The sequence below is a fragment of the Chrysochloris asiatica genome, unplaced genomic scaffold, assembly GCF_000296735.1.
Source record: "Chrysochloris asiatica unplaced genomic scaffold, ChrAsi1.0 scaffold00028, whole genome shotgun sequence".
Classification (NCBI taxonomy): domain Eukaryota; kingdom Metazoa; phylum Chordata; class Mammalia; order Afrosoricida; family Chrysochloridae; genus Chrysochloris; species Chrysochloris asiatica.
In genome coordinates, this window is record NW_006408546.1 from 2210801 (window position 1) to 2225479 (window position 14679).

General features: G+C 37.0%; 1 protein-coding gene across 3 annotated transcripts in view; it reads left to right on the forward strand.

Annotated features, from left to right (window-relative positions):
• ANKRD28 (ankyrin repeat domain 28) overlaps positions 1-14679 on the forward strand; it is a 175949-nt gene that overhangs the window by 115627 nt on the left and 45643 nt on the right. For all 3 annotated transcript variants that reach the window (XM_006840007.1, XM_006840006.1, XM_006840005.1), the window contains exons 9-12: positions 6987-7065; positions 8523-8637; positions 12082-12164; positions 14136-14199. In XM_006840007.1, coding sequence (XP_006840070.1) covers positions 6987-7065; positions 8523-8637; positions 12082-12164; positions 14136-14199 — 341 coding nt within the window. The remainder of the gene's footprint in view (positions 1-6986; positions 7066-8522; positions 8638-12081; positions 12165-14135; positions 14200-14679) is intronic.

The window sequence follows — 14679 nt, forward strand, 5'->3', positions numbered from 1 at the left end:
TCCACCCGATCCGCCATCTTGTTTGTTCCTCTGGAAGCTTTTTTGAAACCTTTGCCAAAATTTATTATTCATTTTAAACTGCTTTTTTAATTTGACGTTACTGCTGTTTATATAATCAGGGCCCAGAAAACCACCTCTTTGATATGCAGAGAGGAGTGGAGGTGGTGTGGCTTTTTTTGTTGTTACCTTTATCCTCAAAGGCATAATAATAATCTTTAATGAAGATTGTTGTTGTTTTGTGTTGTCGAGTCATTTTTGACTTAGTGGTGACCCTTCATAGGGTTTCTGAGGAACAACTGGTAAGCTTGAACCACTGACGTTGCAGTTCAAATCCAGCTTGCAGTCCTGCTCATTAACTCACAGCACCATACCCACTAATCCTTAGTGAATATTTTTGTTGTTAAGTGCCATCAAATTCATTCTGACCCAGTGACTTAGTTTAGCTTGTCCAAGGAGCAGCTGGTGAGCTTGAACCACCGACCTTGGCATTCAAACAACTTTGCAATCCAGCATATTAACACACAGCACCACACCAGCACTCCTAGTGAAGATTAGACTGTGTCAGAAATTAAAAATATGAAATTGTTTTAACATTCCTTAAAAGGAAAGATCATAGCATATTTTTTCAATATCTACAAGACTTATGATAATAAAGTTGCTACAGTTAAAATCTTTGTGTGTTAAAATGTTAAGCATCATGGAAATGAGAAGCTTATCTGTATAATATATAATTAAAAACTTAAATTTGCTATCCTTCATGAGAATAACTGTCATATAGTTTTCCATTTATTTAGTAGTATCTTGAATAGGTAAACTTTCTATTCATTTTATACAGTGCCATTAAGGCATGAGTAGTTAATATAATTTGGTGATGATATTTCACTTGGTGGCTCATATGTTAGTGTCTACATAGTTAACCCCAGTAACTCTATTAAATTTATATTTTCTCTTGAAATTGAGAGTTGAGAGCCATACTAGAAACTCAAATATTCAGACTGATGGTTCTTTTTTGGGATTTAGAAAACATAATGCTGTATGATTTTATATATGGCAAAGGAATTTTTTAGTCAAGCAATTAAGATGTGGGTATTTGAGTAGATTTGAAAACAATAGTCTGTAGTGTTGATTTAAAATAGATTTATTTTTTTCTTCTGATTTTATTAAGCCGCTGGCTCAGAGGAGCTAACTTCTCCAGATTCTGGGCCTAAAATAGATTTTTAATCTTAACCAAAGTTGTATGACATCCCATTTATAATAAATTGTTCAGTTATATTATTGCCAAGTTTATGACAATAAAGGGCTGAGTTCTACTGGAACACTTTTCCATGTTGTTGATAAACTTCTAAGGTCCCTTCAGACTCTGAAATTCCATAAAAATTGTTGATAAACATGAGTTTCAACCAACAAGAATATATATTCCTGACACCTTTATTTTCTGTATTTGTCAAATTAGTGTTTAAATTATAGGACTCAGGCCTTGACACTTGTACTATAATATTAGAAAATTAAATTTACTAACCCTCATGATATCTTCTCAGATTATCTTTTTCTTTGTCCCTGATTCATCTTCACCATTCTCCATTTTGTTGTTTTCATCCTTGGTTAATTTGTAGGTGACTGGAGATTGAAGTATGAATTTAGATTTGTAATAATCCAGTTTTTAGGTTTTTTAATCAATTATCCTACAAAGTGTCAAAATGCAGTGGGGGTATAAAAGGTAATATGGATCTGGTTTTACAGTCTTATCTACCATGAACCCTACTGCATCACATCACTTACATGCTCACCTTTTCCCACCCCTCCTATCCCATTCTTTAGGAATAAATTTTGGTCAGTGCTCTGATGTGTGGCTTTTTTGGTTTTTGTTTGGGTCAGTTATGAATTCAACTCTTAAAAGTTTGGTGGGTCTTTCTGTACTTTATGTAAAACTAATTTGAGTCTAAAATGATTTCAGGTAACTTTTAAAATGTTCCTCTCTATTATTTCCCCAAGTAAGAAATAAGTGTGCTTCTAGCCAACACGACTTAAGGGAGACTTTTCAGGTAGTAATCTGAATCTTTTTTTATTCCTTTGCACGTTTAAGAATACGTTTTATGACATAGAATATAAAAACACTGACTTAAAGGTACTTACAGATTTATAGTAAAGGGCCTGTCAAATTACTAAACCCCAGGGCCTAAATTTCCTTGTCTATAAAGTAGAGTTGATGAGACCTATTTTACAGGGTTGTTGTGAGGATTAAAGGACAAGTAAATATGAAGTGTTTTAAAATTCTAACGAGATCGTAGTTCTTGCTGTTTATGTTAGGTAATTATGTCTTAAATTTCATTACTTTATGAACTCAAAGCTTTGTAACAGATTATTATTTTTAAAAATCTTCAGATGAAAGATTACATTAGAAATCAAGATATATCGGGGACATTTTGAAAAATAAACTAGAAGCCAGAAAACCTTTGTTAAAAGCCTGCTTTTGTTGTTGTCAAGTGCCATCATCTTGGTTCCAACTGATAACCCACCCTGAATAGAGATTCCAAGGCTGTAAATCTTTTGGGGAGCGGAAAGCCTCATCTGTCTCCTGCAGAGCAGTTGGTAGGCTCAAACTGCAGACCTTGTGGTTCTCATTCTTTTGCTTATCATATAATACTCATTTATTCCTGATTAAAAAATAATAACTGATCCAAAAAAGCAAATAGAAATGATAATATATACTGTAACAAGTGCTGTTGTATATAAGCATTGTTGTATTTACTTTGCATAGCAGACCTATGAGGGATAGGTTATATTGTCTCCATTTGCAAATCAGGACATAAAAACTCAAAGAAGTTAGGTAATTTGTCTAAAATTTCATTTGTGATAAGTGTCATAGTTAAGATTCACACTCAGGTTATTCTAACTCTATAGTGTGGGTCTGTGTGTTACCCTACTGTGTACTCACTGCCTCCAAAAGATTAAAAATTCTGTCCTACTTGCCAACTGTATAGCTTTACTTGAAAAAATTTATATAAAATCAAGGAATTAAATCATGTGCCTTTATGATGTTGATCTACTGCTCCATTATTAAAATGTCATGACTCTCGGGGGCCTGTTTTTGTTTTCTTTAGCTTCATTGTGAACTTGCGTGTAGGTAGTTGATGGTCTGTTCCACAGTCTGCCCCTGGCCTAATTTTAGCTAATGATATGGAGCTTTTCCACGGTCTCTTTCAACAGATGTAGTCAATTTATTTGTATTCTGTCTGGTGAGATCCATGTGTTTATGTTGTTTATAAAAGATATTTGCAATAAAAAAGTCATTGGTATTGTAAAATTCTGTCATGCGATTTCGAGCATTGTTTCTGCCACCAAGGCTATATTTCAACTTCTGATCTTTCCTCTTTATTTCCAACCTTTGCATTCCAGTTGCCAGTAATACAATTTTTTTTTTAAGCTTTTATTGTGCATTGAGTGATAGTTTACATGGGAGACCATCAGTTTTGCACACATCTCACCACATTTCATATCATTGCAATGATTACAGTCCCCTCCATGCATCACTGTTCAACAGTATTTGCTTCTATTCCATCTGTTTTGTTTTGTTTTGATGTACTCAAAACACTCATTTAAACAACCCAAGGACACATTCTGCAAGCCTGCCTTCTGGTTACCAGCATACAGCCTTTCTCTTTACATGAGTCTAGAGTCCTCCACTACTCTATCTCTCAGTGTCTTCACCTTTGCCTCCAACTCTGGTGTAACTCCTTTTCTGGATAGTGTCTCCCATTCCACTCATGCACTTATCCCTTGATGGTCCTAGAGTTCAATACAATTTGATTGCATTTAAAAAATCATTTTCAGGCTGAAGATGTTGATAGAACTCTTCAATTTCATCATCACTGGCTTTAGTTGTTGATGCATAAATTTGAATAATAGTTACAGTAACTGGTCTTCCTTGTAGCTGTACAGTTATTATCCTATCTCAGACAGCATTGTACTTCAAGATAGATCTTGAAATGTTCTTTTTGATGATGAATGCGATAGCATTCCTCTTAAATATGTAATTCCCAGAATAGTAAACCTTGTGGTTGTTATTGTTAAATGCTGTCGAGTCAATTTCGACTCCTAGAGACCCTGTATTAGGGTTTCAAAAGAGCAGCTGGTGAGCTTGAACCACTGACCTTGTAGTTCAAACAACTTTGCAGTTTGATGCATTAGCCCACAGCACCACACCAGGACTCAAACCTTGTGGTTATCAGATTCAAAATGACCAATACCAGTCCATTTCAGCTCACTAGTGTCTGCTATATCGGTATTTATGGCGTTTCATTTTGACCACTTCCAGTTTCCCTAGATTTATACATTGTACATTCTGTGTTTCAATTATTAATGGATGTTTCCAACTGTTTCTTCTTGTTTGAGTTGTGCCCCATCAAAAGGTCCCGAAAGCCTTTACTTCATTCACATCATTACTGTCAACTCTACTTTGAGGAGGAATCTCTTCCCCAGTCGTTTTGAGTGCCTTCCAGCCTGAAGGGCTCATTTTCCGGCACTGTCTCTGACACTATTCTGGTGGTGTTCATCATGTTTCAGTATTCAGTATTCTGGTTCTATCTGACAGTGTTCCACTGCTATTCATTAAGTTTTCAGTGACTAAATATTTGAAAGTAGTCCATCTCTTCTTTCTAGTCTGTTTTTGTCGGGAAGCTTTTCTGAAACCTGTGGGTGACCCTCCTGGTATTTAGAATACTCTTGGCATAGCTTCCAGAATCACAGCAACACATAAACCACCAGAGTATGACAAATTGACAGACAAATTGAGGTTGAAGTTGCAAAATAGTCCTCTTCCCTTTGTGTGTCGTTCGTATTATTTACCAAAAAAGATTTTAGTTAAGAAAAGCAAAATGTATCACTTAATTCAGGGATTGTTTTTCTTTATATTTGGAATTGAGAATTTCTGTATTTTTACATAACATACACACATGTACAACTAATCTATCTGATTTTTTTTTCATGTTTTATTGTGAATTATATGATATTTTACATGGGAAAACTTTAGTTTTACATTCATTCCACCATATATTATTTCATTGCCATGATTCCAATCCCCTCCATGCATCATCAACCAACCACAAAGGGTATATACCCTATAAACCCACCCCCTACGCTTCCCACCCCTCCACCCCCCCATTCTTCAGCACACAGTTTCTCTCCCTCTCTGGATCCAAAGTCCCCAGCCGCTTCATCACTCCATGTCATCATCTCTGCCTCTATCTCGGGCCTCGCTGCTTTTCTGGATAGGGTCCCGCTCTCAGCTCTTCTCCGTTGATGATCCTAGAGACCTCCGCTCCTAGAATGGAGAGTTAATCACTCCCTTCCTTGCTACAAAACGTCTACCTTTACATTTCCAACCCTCACAATCAGTCCTGATAACAATCATTCACTATTGTATCACAAGTGACCCTTCTGCATTTCATTTCATCAGTTCCGCTGAGACAGATTGGATAGTACTCACTGGAGATTCTGCCTTCCTCCATCCCCCCTAGCTCTAGGTTTCCTTTTGAAAGCTTGTAAGCCAGTCACTTCTTGCCTTTGTAGTCGTCCCGGCCCTCATTTGGGTATCCAATGTCCAAGTTGTCCATCTCTGTCTACTCTGTGTGTGGAGTGGGTGGGAATGTTTCTTGCTGTAAGAATTTGTTCCCTCTTTTGGGCTGCTACATCCATAGGTGTAGGTCAGGTTCATCAAACTGTACCAGATCACTCTTTTTTTTTTTTTTCCTCTTCTTTCTTCTCCTGGTTGACTTCTGATCATCCATTCATCGGGGCCAGGTCACGTGGGTACTATCTGCAAGTGTGGATGTTCTTGTGCGTATGCCCTCTCTTCCTATCAGCTGGTAGCTTCACTCTCCACTTTAGTCCTCTGTGGCCATGCCACTGACTCTGGGCCCAGGAGTCCCCAGGTCTCCCCACACTGCTGGCTAACCAGGACCCCATCTGGGTCCACAGAAGCCCACCAAACATTGTAGGGCTTAGCTTGCCACTTCATTGCTGCTTTTACTCCACTTCCCCCTATCGACGATGTGTGTGGTTATCAATCAGGGCGCGTATTTCCGTTGAGTCTTAGTCTTGGAAGGGGGTTTACATTAAGGGGACCCTACCACTTGCCGTGATGTTTCCTGGGCAAGCAATTTGTTTGTTCTTGTAGTAACAGTCCATCTGCCTCTATTGTTTTGTATTTTTCCTGTAGGTCTGTATTTCAAGAAGTATCTTCTGTTCTTCCTGATTTGTGATTTTAAGTAATTCAGAAAATATCTAAGAATGTTATTATAAATAAGTATAGGCAAATTAGTATATGTAAATACAAATATAAAGGCTGAAGTTAATCCTAGCATTCACTTTTTTTTTTTCAACTTGAGGGAGGGATTCGGAATTTCTTAGAATGAGCATCTTTTTTAGCCATGTGAAATTTTGAGTCTGATATTTGGGAAGCACATCCTGGCTACCATTCCCAGTTATATGACTTAGTTGAATCATTTAAAATACTTGTGCTTCAGTTTACTCTTCTTTGAAATTGGAATGATGTTATATTTGTACTTTATGATGGTCATATTAAAAGATATTATTTCTAACTTTGAATAGCTGTCTTCCTGTGATCTTTGGTTGTTGCAAAAATTATTACATGTAGCTGCTAATCAAAAGTTTGATATTCAAGACTACCCAAAGATGCTTGAAAGATAGCCTTGGTAATCTGCTTCAGAAAAATTCACTATTGAAGACCCGGGGGTGGGGGTGCACAGTTCTTGTCTCACATTAATGGGGTTGCCATGAGTCAGAATGGACTCGACAGGAACTGGTGTATATATTTTCCTAACGTTGACTTCAGTTAAACTTAATGCTTAAGTAATATTTATAAAGAATAAAGATATAGGAGGATAATTGAAATAAAACTTAAGAATTATATTTTTATGGGTATAATAAGGTTATATTATTTTTTTTTTGTTATTCAATGATTTCAGAGCAAAGATGGAAAAACTCCACTACACATGACTGCCCTCCATGGTAGATTCTCCAGATCACAAACTATTATCCAGAGTGGTAAAAAGTATTTCTGTTTGTTTTTGGTTTTGTTTTCTTTAAATGTAGTGAAAATACCCACAAAATGAATGACACTGTGGAATTATCATAGCAGTCGATATATTTTTAATATTTATTTCATTGCTCATGAAAATCAAGTAATAGAAAATATAGAATACCATGTATATGCCTTCCTAGTTTTGTTGTTTTCCTTTTTTTAATTGTGTGGTAGTTTACATGGGGAAACATTAGTTTTACATCCATTTTATCATACATCGTTTCATTGCCATATCTACCATCCCGTCCATTCATCATCACCCAACCAAAGGGTATACCCTGCAAGCCTGCCCCCCACCTCCACCTACCCTCACACACAGTCCTCAGCACACAGCCCCTTTCCTTCTCTGGAACTGAAGTCCCCAGCCATTCCATCTCTTCATGTCCATCTTCTCTGTCTCCATTTCAGGCCTCACTGCTTCTCTAGGTAGGGTTCCGTTCTCCATTGATGGTCCCAGGGCCCTCCGCTCCTAGACTGAAAGGTTAATCACTCCCCTCCTTGCTATAAAATGTCCACCTTTACATTTCCTATCCTCACTATCAGTCCTGATAACAGTTATTCACTATTGCATCACAAGAGACCCATCTGCATGTCTTTTCATCAACCCTGCCTAGAGAGATTGGATACTACTCACTGGAGACTCTACCATGTTTTCCTTTATTTTTATTTGATTTTATTTGAATTACTGTATTTTTTTTATAGCAGTTAGTTAGTGATTGCTCATTTTAAAGATTGCTAAGTGTAAAACTGCCTTTCTCTTGTAATAAGTTTTCTGTGTATTAATAGAGGTCTGCTTCATTTATCATTTTTATTCTATTGAATATTTTTAACTATGCCAGGATTTTAGTTTATTTTTTAAATTTGTAGCTTTTGCATTTGAATTAGTATTAGACAAGCTGAACTTTTAAATAAAAAAACTTGTAGTTACATTATTTTAAGTAATTGTTTCCCAGGCAATGTCTTAAGGAGTTGTATGTTTGTAGTCCTGAAAATAATAGATGTTAATAGTTATACAGGGGAGTAGAAGTATGTTCATGATCAAATAATTTGTAAAGCATTGCATGCTTTTTTTTTTTAATGATACACACATTAAAAGTCTGAGAAATCTTGTTCTAAGTAAATCTGTTACTCTTATTTTAATATAAGAGTAAAAAATCTGATTTCCAAACTTCTAAGACTCCAGAATCTTTTTGACAGCTGAAAATCTGTTAAAATCTTATGCTCAGGTCCCAAAACTACTTTAAACATGGTATCTTTAACCCTAATGCCTGGCCTGATACATATACTATGTCTAAAACATAATTGGAATTACTGTATCCATTTGTTTGTGCTTGAAAAGCATTTTATATTACTTTCCATGTAATGGGATTGACTTACTCTTTATATAGTCCAGTGCCTAACAATACGTTCTTTATTGCAGGAGCTGTAATTGACTGTGAGGATAAGAATGGCAATACCCCTTTGCACATAGCAGCTCGGTATGGCCACGAGTTGTTAATCAACACTCTTATTACAAGTGGTGCTGACACTGCAAAGTAAGTAGTACTTATCAGGGTGCTGATAGCTGTAACAGGGAAGCACATAAGAAAGGAAATTGCCATTTTCCAGATATCTCAGGTGGAAATACGGATTTTGTTCTCAATGTTGTACAGCTGTTTGAGCTTTAGTTTTTTTTTGACAAATATGATAGGATAGAATGTTTAAATACAATTGTATCGATAAAATTAGTATAAAATGTCATTATTTTGGTTTTTTTTTTAAACCCCAGTATTTCTAGATTATGAATAATAGTTTTGATTCCTTTTTTTTCTTAATGTTTTATTGTGAATTATGTGATAGTTTACATGGGAGAACATTAGCTTTACATTCATTCTATCCTACATTTTGTTTCATTGCCATGGTTACAATCCCCTCCATGTATCATCAACCAACTAAAGGGTATACCCTACAAGCCTATCCCCCAGTCGTCAATACACAGCCCCTCTCCCTCTCTGGGTCTAAAGTCCACAACTGCTCCATCTCTCCACATCATCATCTCTGCCTCCATCTCTGGCATCACTGCTTCTCTGGGTAGGGTCCCACTCTCCGTTCTTCTTGATGGTCCCAGGGACCTCCACTCCTAGACTGCAAAGTCAGTCACTCCCCTCCTTGCTACAAAACATCTTACCTTTACATTTCCAACATTCACAATCAGTTCTGATAACAGTTATTCACTCTTGTATCACAAAAGACCTATCGGCATTTCAATTCATCAGTCCCATCTCGACTACTACTCAGTGGAGATTCTACCTTCCTCTTGACTTTGTAGCCCCCCACTTTGGGCAGCCAATGTCCAAGTTGCCCATCCCTGTCTACTATGTGTATGGAGGGGTGGGAATGATTCTCGCTGTAAAGATTGGTTCCCTCTTTTGAGTTGAGCTACTGCATCCATAGGTGTAGGTCAATTTCATCAAGTTGTATCAGATTACTATTTTTTTTTCCCCCTCTTCTTTCTTCTTCTGGTTGAGCTCTGATCATCCAGTCATTGAAGCCAGGTCAAGTGGGTATTATATGCAAGTGTGGCTGTTGGTGTGCATATGCTCTCTCTTCTTATCAGCTGAGTGCTTCACTCTACATTCAAGTCCTCTATGGCTATGTCACTGACTCTGGGCCCAAGAGTCCCCAGGTCTTGCCACACTGCTGTCCAACCCGGTCTCCATCCGGGTTCATAGGAGTCTATTGAGCGTTGTAGGGCTTAGCTCACAGCTTCATTGGTGTTTTCCCCTCACTTCCCCATATCAGTGATGACCGTAGTCACCAATCAGAGCACGTATTCCCATTGAGTCTTAGTCTTGGAAGGGAGTTTGCTCTGATGTCTCCTAGGTGAGCAACTTGCCTGTTCTTGTAGCAGAGCTTGTTGTTTTTGTCGTCTTTATTTATTTACTTAAAATTTTTTTTGTTTGTTAAGGATAGACACAGCCAAACATACACAAATTCAGTTGTTTCTACATGTACAAGTCAGTGGCAGGGATTACATTCTTCAGGTTGTGCAACCATTTTCCCCTCCTTTTCTGTATTGTTCATCCCCCATTAACATAAACTTACTGCTGCCTAAGGTTCCTATATAATCTTTCAAGTTGCTCTTGTTACTTTGATCCTATATGTTGCTGTTTTTAGGTGCCATTGGGTAAGTTCTGACTCATAGCAACCCTGTGCACAACAGAAACACTACCTGATCTTGCATTTTCTTCACAATTGTTACACTTGCCCATTGCTGCTGCTGCTGTGCCATTTGTATGTTGTTGTTGTTAAGAGCCATCACGTCAGTTTCCAAGGCTTTAAATCTTTACAGGAGCAGAAAGCCTTATCTTTCTCTTGCAGAGCAAGTGGCAGGCTTGAACCACGAACTTTATGGTTAGCAGTGCAGTGCTTATCATATGGAGCCAATTCTTAAAAGAACATAATGCTTAAGGCAGACATTTTTTAGTAGTTAAGCTAAACTACTATTTAATTTTTAAGAAAAGTCTGGAGGATGCTTTTGGTGTAAGGTTTGAAGATTGTCTCAGAGCAGTAATATCAGGGATTCTTCAGCTTCCATGATTCCAGAAGAATATGAAACTCTGTATTTGCCCCCTTTGGGTCAGGGCTTCTCTTTATTTTCAATCTAGAAGTAAATAAAAGACTTGAAAACAGTTGTGCATAGCATCTGCTAACCTGTGATTATCCCACAGTGCCTCACCAGGACTCCATGTATTCATTAGCAAGTTTTAAACCTTCTGTTTTATAGATCTTTTTTCTTTGCATCTTTGTTTTACCCCCATAAAGTTGTTGATTTAGTCATGTAGAAAGAATTTTGGCTTTATGATCTATTATATGATTATATTTGGCTTTATGATTTTCAAGTTTTGTTTCATTTTATAGAATTTAATTGTTATAGGAATATTTACAAATATAAATTGCTTCCAGTTTTCTTCTTGTTACAAAAAGCACTGTAACGAGCATTCTTAAATATTTTTCCTTATGGGAATGATTCTCAGCGGTTGGCAGTAGGAGGAAAACTTGGAGTAGTGGTGGTAGTATGAAATTTATTCCTCATGCAAATGTGTGGAGACACTTTTGGTTGTCATAATTAGGAGAAGAGGTTGTTAATGACATCTAATGGATAGCACGAGAGATGCTGCTCAACATTTAGCAATGCATGGCACCCCTTCCACTCCCAAATAGCAGAGTCCAAAATAACTAATACTGAGGCTGAAATACCCTACTTTAAGAGAATTGCTGATTGATATAGAGTCCTGGTGTGATGCTGTAGTTATATAAGCACTTAACCGTAAGATTAGTTTGAACTACAAGATCGCCGGTTTACACTCACCAGTTGCTCCTCAGAAACCCTATACAGGGTCACTATGAGTTGGAGCTGACTTGACGGCACTTAGCACCTATAATAACAGTTTTTACCTATCTGAAACCTCACTTGTTGTTGTTAAGTGCTGTCGAGTCAATTCCGACCCATAACGATCCTGTACAGGGTTTCCAAGGCTGTAAATCTTTACAGGAGCAGAAAGCCTCATCTTTCTCCCGTGAAACAGCTGGTAGTTTTGAACTGCTGACTTTAAGGTTCACAGTCCGATTCATAATCCCTACACTACCAGAGCTCCTTGAAACCTCACTTCTTGTTGTTGATATGTGCCGTGGAGTTGGTTCCAAATCATAGCGACCCTGTACAGGGTTTCCAAGGCTGTAAATCTTCATGGGAGCAGAAAGCCTCATCTTTCTCCCATGGAACAGCTGGTAGTTTCAAACTGCTGACCTTGCAGTTCACAGCCCAATTAGTAACCACTACACTACCAGAGCTCCTTTGAAACCTCACTTAGATCATGCCAAATACCTCTCCAAAGTGTTTCTAGTTATCTTTTCACTTAACATAGCTTTTATGTAATTTTTAATTATTACGTTTAAATTCTTATGATGTAATCAGGGTACTGCCCTATTTTCTTTAGGCGCGGCATACATGGAATGTTCCCCCTCCATTTGGCAGCCTTAAGTGGTTTTTCAGATTGCTGCAGAAAACTTCTTTCGTCAGGTAAGTATAACCTTTGCAGACTGATTCTCCTTTCTTTGTCTCCCCTGAATTTTAACGCTTTCCTTTTATCCTGTTTTTTCCCAGTTTACATATAGATGTATACAAAGATGGATCATTCTCTAGTCACTTTTAGAAGATGCTAATTGAGTCCTTTAATTTCAAATCTCTATTTTCACTTCAGCTTTGGGAAGATTTGTGTTTTTTTTTCCAGTGATGTCCTTCCTTTTGTAGTCAGGAAAAAAGCCATGGTGACCCTGTAGGATAAGCACTGGACTGCTTAACCACAAGGTTGGAAGATCAAACCCACCAACTGCCCCTCGAGAGAAGATGAGGCTGTCTGTTCCCTTAAAGATTTATAATCTTAGAAACCTTTACAGGTTCACTATGAGTCGGAATCATCTCAGTGGCTGTGGGTTTTTGTGGGTGTGTTTGATTAGTTAGGGATTGGGGTGTGGAGTATTTTTAGGGCAGCTCCTGTCTGTTGCATGTTGGTCTTCTTGGATAGGCCCTTCATGTCTGGAAGCAAAATATCTCTATTTGCATGTTTTATTAGACTTGGCCTCCTTTTTTAAAAGTCAAGAGCCATTCTACAGTATCTTCTATGTTTGTGAATTACTGTATACTCTGGTAGAGTAGTGGTTATGAGTTGGGCTGCTCATCTCAGGGTCAGCAGTTCAAAACTACCAGTGGTTCCACAGGAGAAAGATGAGGCTTTCTGCTCCCATAAAGATTTACAGCCTCGGAAACTCTATACAGGGTCGCTATGAGTTGGAACCTACTCCATGGCCCATAACCACCACCACCACCATATCTAATTACTATTTAAAATACCATAAGCATAATTATTTTAAAACCAAACAGGATCTGTGCCATTCTGTAAATATTGTAAAACTATAGCCATATTAAATACTTGGATTTACTAAATATGTAATATAAGACTTCATCATTTTTAAATGGTATTCAGTACTAAATGTTAAGAAAGGTAAATAGTTTGTATATCAAACATTCATGTTCGCTGAAAGAAATACAGGTATGTTTCAATGAGATTTAATATTATTAAATAAGACAGGTACTTCTCTGAGTTTTCCTGAAGTACATTAATTCTGCGTTGATTCTAAGTGTATGTGTGTGTGTCCTTAAATATTCATATGCTCATACATCCATGAAAGGGAGTGATAAAAATCTCTTCTCAGTGTTGGTAACAATCCACACATAAGAAATAAGAAAGAAAATAAGAGAGCAGTTATTTTTTTAAATAGCTTTATTGCCATGTAATTTCTGTAACATACAATTTAAAGTATACAATTCAGTGTTTTTTAGTTATAATTACAGAGGTGTATAAGTATCATGAAAATCAGCTTTAGAAACCACTCTTTAACACACATATCCATAGATATTTCCCATTACTGTCTTCTTCCAACCCTAAGTAATCACCAGTCAACTTTTTCCTCTATGTTGTTCTTGTTCTTAAGTGCCATTGAGTCAGTTATGACTCATAATGACCTTGTATAGTGTTTCCAAGGAGCAGCTGGTGGGTTTGAACTGCTGACCTTGTGGTTCACAGTGCAGTGCTGATCCTACAATGCCCCACCAGGAGTCCTTTTCCTCTATAAATTTGCTTATTTTGGACAGTTCATATAAATGGAATCACCCAAGATGAAGTCTTTTGTGACTGGCTTCTTTGATTTAGCATAATGTTTTCAAAGATCATACATGTTATATATCATGTAGCAGTACTTCATTTCTTTTCATTGCTCAGTATTTCATTGTAATCTGTGCCTTTTTATTCTAGCACTTTTCTTAAAAGTTCCAATTTGAGTAGTAAACTTTGTGTAATATTATACATTATTAATTTATTTTCTCTTCATTAATATTCTCCCTAGTTAGATTTCATAATTGTGTTTGGGACTGGGACATTTCTTGACATAATACTTTTATATACATTCATATAAGACATGTTCATTCCTCTAGGATTTGATATAGATACCCCAGATGATTTTGGCAGGACTTGTCTACATGCAGCTGCAGCTGGAGGGTATGTTATATTTATTTCTTTAAGAAAAAGGTGACTGATCATCCAGTTTTTCTCGTTTTTTTTTTTGTTTTTTTTTTTGGTTCTGGGCTAGTGTAAAATATAGCAGGAGTGGTTTGAGAGAAGAAAATTCACAGTGACAGGAATTACTTTTTTCATCTACAAATGAAGTCAGAGGTTGAAACTGGGAATGACAGAATAAACCTGAAAAGTTAAGGATTGCTTTCTATAAGAGCAAATAATTTTTGGAAAAATGAAAAAAAACTATAAAATGATTTCTTAAAATGTTTTTAAAGACTGTCAACATAAAGCCAGAAGGATGTTTACCTATGCTTTATTGACTACGCAAAAGCTTTCGATTGTGTGGATCATGATAAGCTATGGACAACATTGAGAAGTATGAGTATTCCAGAACACTTAATTGTACATCTGAGAAATCTGTACCTAGACCAAGAAGCAGTTGTTCGAACAGAGCATGGGAAC